Here is a 4,350-nt window from a genome sequence, read left to right on the forward strand (position 1 = left end):
GAAAAAAAAAAAAAAAAAAAAAAAAAAAAAAAAAAAAAAAAAAAAAGAAAAATGATATAATTATTTTTGGAAGCAGAAATAGTATTAAGTATATTTACCAATTGGTCCTAGATCAGGTAACTCAAAATGTACACCATATATTTCTAGGATGTAGCCTCGAGTTTCTCCAAATACTTCCACATTAAAACACATTCCTTTCTAAGGAGGAGACAAAATATGAATGTAAATATTAAGACTGATTATTATTGTTCTACTATCAGATAAAGAGATAAAGCTATCTCTGTTTATCAGGTGATGGCGGTATCCCAAAGTGTGGTGGTATCAACTGAAAATGCACTTTCCTTTTCAGAAGCCTTCCAATTTCATAACTCACATTTCTTTTATTTTTCTCCTAATAAAATCCTTTTGAGATAATTTCTGAACACTTACCCTGACAGTAGTTCTACTGTCTATACAAAAATTATTAATCTTAATTTGACAAATGTGCTAATTTGTGAGCCAATTGTGGATAACTGTAAGCCACCTGAAGTAAGAACAAAGACTGCATTACAAAGAGGTTCTCCTCAAAGCAGGCAGGCATGTTGCCCAAACCTGGATTCAGCTGTAGAATATAGGTGTTATGAGAAAGCAAGAAAATATTTGAGCCTATGTTATAGCCTATAGCGTGGTTGTAAAAGAAACAAAGTCTTGACAGATACATGGAATTTATTTTTCTTCCTAGCATTTTCCCACAAATGCAGGGTCCAGTTTTTTCAAGTCAACCAAGTATAGATCCAATGGTTGCAAAAGGAATGGCCAGCTGCCTTGTCACCTGAGCCTGATGTCATGGACTAAGAGAGAGTGCTGGCCCCAAAACATCCAGAAAACGTAATATGCCATAGTCTTGCACATAAACAATAAACAAGTAATGTGAAATATATTCACATTACTTAAAACATTAAAAAGTTACATATGGGTATAAAAGCACATCTTTTCAGAGAAAGTATAGCAAGCAGGCATTTTTTTTAAAGGACTTGTGGAGTAATTTCAAACGTGGATACACAGCAGTGTTCATCTGTCCATTTCACTCAGGAGTTATGAGGTAAAGAGTAAAGGATAGGCATATGGCTTCAGTGCTTACCTGAATGACACAGATCTCATTCGGCTCCACTAGCAGCTTGCCAAACTCTGTAGTGATGAGCAGTTTGCCTTGCTGTGGTACTGAATAAAGAAAATGCAAGTGCAGAATTCTATTTGTTTACCTCAGACAATATTGTGATACTTTAAAAAGATCTTGCTTTTTAAATTAATCTTGTCAATTTTATAAAGGAAATTTAGGAGAAGGTATTGAAATCTATAAGTTTCTATGTTTTAATATTCCTTTTGATATTGTGTTTAATTCCAAACTCCTACTAGGCATGCCTGAGTATTGCTTCTGTAGGCAACCAACATGTTCAGATCATATGGAAGGCAAAGACTGCAGCATTAAAGATGTGGAAACAGAATGGCCAGGAATTATGATTATTTAGAAACACAGGATAAAATTCCAGAATCATGGATATCATAAACAAATTCAAAATAAAATGTGGGCATTCATAACTAGAATGCAACATGATTATGGACTTTGGATTTTGTTCAAAATGAACCAGTTGAAATATTTTGGGTTAATTCATTGAATTAAAATCTTTTGTAAGAGCAGTGGTGGGATTCAGCCAAACTTCGGCAGAACCGGTAGCTAATGTTTTGTTGCCCAGGCCCAGAATGGATTTCCAGAAGCGGCATCCACACAGAGAACCGGTTGTTCACATATTTGAATATCACCACTGTGTAAGAGTAATCATGCTGAAGTGCAAAATGAATTGACATTTTCACAGAGCCCTGATTCACAGGAAGCAAGATCTAATTACAATCAGAAATAATTTGGGAGGCATTACTTACTATAGTGAGAGCCAGCGTGCTTAAGGCAGCAGACTAGAAACCAGGAAATTGTGAGTTCTAGTCCCATCTAAGGCAAAAACTAGCTGATCAACTTCAGGCCAACCCTGTGAGCCCTAGGAAGCAGGCAAGGGCAAAATCCTACCAAAGAAACTGCAGAGACCTGTTAAGGCAATTGCCAGGAGTCAACACTGACTTGAAGAGAAAAAAAAAGTCACTATTATAAGTAGCATTATAATGGGAAAGAAGCTGGACTTGGAGTATCAAAAACTGTTATCTAATGCCTATAGATTTTTTAAATCTCAAACTATTTAAAATAATACTTGATATTTGTGTTTCCTTTTTTCAAGTCAGACTAATTTTTCTTTTTTTAAATTTCTGATTGCATAATTGCTAATACACTTTTTTTCTATGATATTGCTATAAAATAGGATGATTTTCTAAGTTCTTGATAAACTTGCCAATTTGGATGTCACAGATGATATCCTTTCATGAATTATAACATAGAAAAAATATTGGAAGAATATACAGTACTTACAGGATCTTGTTCTAGGACATGTGTCTTTACAGAACTTTATTTTATAAAAAGGGTAGCCCAAGTTTTATTTTACTTGATCAATATGTCATCTGACTGTGTAATAAAGATTCTTCATATTCTTTCATTAGCCAAATTAACATTCCAGTTTGTAAAAGAAATAACAGTATTTCAGAGTAATAGTTCGCAACTTACCAATCAGAAAGTCTCCATCGGAATTAGAAAAACATCTATATTGAAAAAAGAATAAGCGATTACACAATTCTGAGAAATATGTTATGAACTCTAGATTCTAAATTCATACCAAGTACCAATCCTTGTCCAGAGAGGAATTACGGTATACTTACAAGGTCTTCAATCTACTCTGTTCATCGATAGAACTGTTTTCAGGCTGCCATTTCTTCCCCGGAAGGTCGATGAAACTTAATTTTTAAGTAAAGTCTTACAAAAATTCCATGCTAGTGTGTTTGTGTATGGAACATTCAAATGTCTCAAAACATATATTTTTTATATGATTATGTTTTATATTCCACTACTCTGCCCATAGAACATTCAGGATAGTTTAGAGCAGTGATGGCGAACATTTTAGAGACCAAATGCCCAAATTGCAACCCAAAACCCACTCTTTTATTGCCGGGTGCCAGGTGGGCGTGGCCCACTGGGTGGGCATGGCTGTGGTGGGCATGGCAGACTGGGTGGGTGTGGCCAAGGTGGGCGTGGTCACCTTGATGTTGCTCGTGGGGAGGGACGCCTGTGGGGGTCGGGCAGGGTTGGGGGAGATCCAGGGAGTCTCTGGCAGGTGGGGCAGTGGGCAGGAGGCTTGTCCTGTGGAGTGAAGTGAGGCAAGGCGAGGCGAGGCAGAGCGGGGATGCCATTGTTGCAGGGCAAGGCGAGGCAGGGGCTGGGGCGGCTGCTGCCTGACACCATCGGCCCGCGCACACTGAGGCCAGCGAACGCATGGGGGCGGACAGTGTCTCTCAGCAGCCACAGCCTGCCGGCCCCTTGACCGGCACACTCTGGGGCTCCACAGCCCGCTGCCAGTTCAGAGAAGTCGCTTCTGAGCTGGACGGCTGGCCAACAGCTGAGGAGGCAATGCAGTGGGTCATGCCTGGGAAAAGGAGAGCATGCGAGGCTAGGAGGGATGGGATGTGGGGGAGGGAAACCAGCCATGCTGGGACGCATCTGGCCATGTGAGAGCTCGGCGGGTTAGCAAATGGCTGGTTGAAGAGGGACAGTTGCCATCTCCGGAGCATGATTTGCGTGCCCACAGAGAGGGCTCTGAGTGCCGCCTCTGGCACACGTGCCATAGGTTCACCACCACTGGTTTAGAGTTATTTAAATCATTTAATACATCTTAGTATATCTAATACTCAGGAATTACAAGTACTTCAGTGAAATCAGGAGGAGTTTGCTTTATGTTTGGATAGAAACATGAGAATCCAGAAACTTGTCTTTGACCTATTAAAGGTACTTTTACACCTTCCCCTCTTAATGCTAGATTTGAAAATCTGGGTAAATCCTTCAGTGAAAATATTGGGTTCGTCCTCTATTACTACTACTCTAATCACCTGATAAGAACTTTCTGGTGCACTGCTAGACATTACAATCATATATAGCAAGAAAAACCAAATGCACGGGTATAGTATAGGGGGTACCTTGCTCAATAGTAGTAACTGTGAGAGGGACCTCGGAGTCCTAGTGAACAATCACCTAAATATGAGCCAGCAGTGTGCTGCAGCTGCCAAAAAGGCCAACACAGTGCTAGGCTGCATTAACAGAGGGATAGAATCAAGATCACGTGAAGTGTTAATACCACTTTACAATGCCTTGGTAAGGCCACACTTGGAATACTGCATCCAGTTTTGGTCACCGTGATGTAAAAAAGATGTTGAGACTCTAGA

At 39.7% G+C, this 4,350-nt stretch overlaps 1 protein-coding gene across 1 annotated transcript in view; it reads right to left on the reverse strand.

The window, feature by feature from the left end:
* Window positions 1–4,350, reverse strand: part of HGD (homogentisate 1,2-dioxygenase) — a 39,249-nt gene that overhangs the window by 19,216 nt on the left and 15,683 nt on the right. Inside the window, exons 7-9 of the mRNA XM_015812112.1 lie at window positions 2,645–2,679; window positions 1,121–1,200; window positions 99–198 (exon numbers count right to left, since the gene is read on the reverse strand). Coding sequence (XP_015667598.1) covers window positions 99–198; window positions 1,121–1,200; window positions 2,645–2,679 — 215 coding nt within the window. The remainder of the gene's footprint in view (window positions 1–98; window positions 199–1,120; window positions 1,201–2,644; window positions 2,680–4,350) is intronic.

Source organism: Protobothrops mucrosquamatus, unplaced genomic scaffold (assembly GCF_001527695.2).
Source record: "Protobothrops mucrosquamatus isolate PMUCROS unplaced genomic scaffold, P.Mucros_1.0 scaffold69, whole genome shotgun sequence".
NCBI classification, from domain to species: domain Eukaryota; kingdom Metazoa; phylum Chordata; class Lepidosauria; order Squamata; family Viperidae; genus Protobothrops; species Protobothrops mucrosquamatus.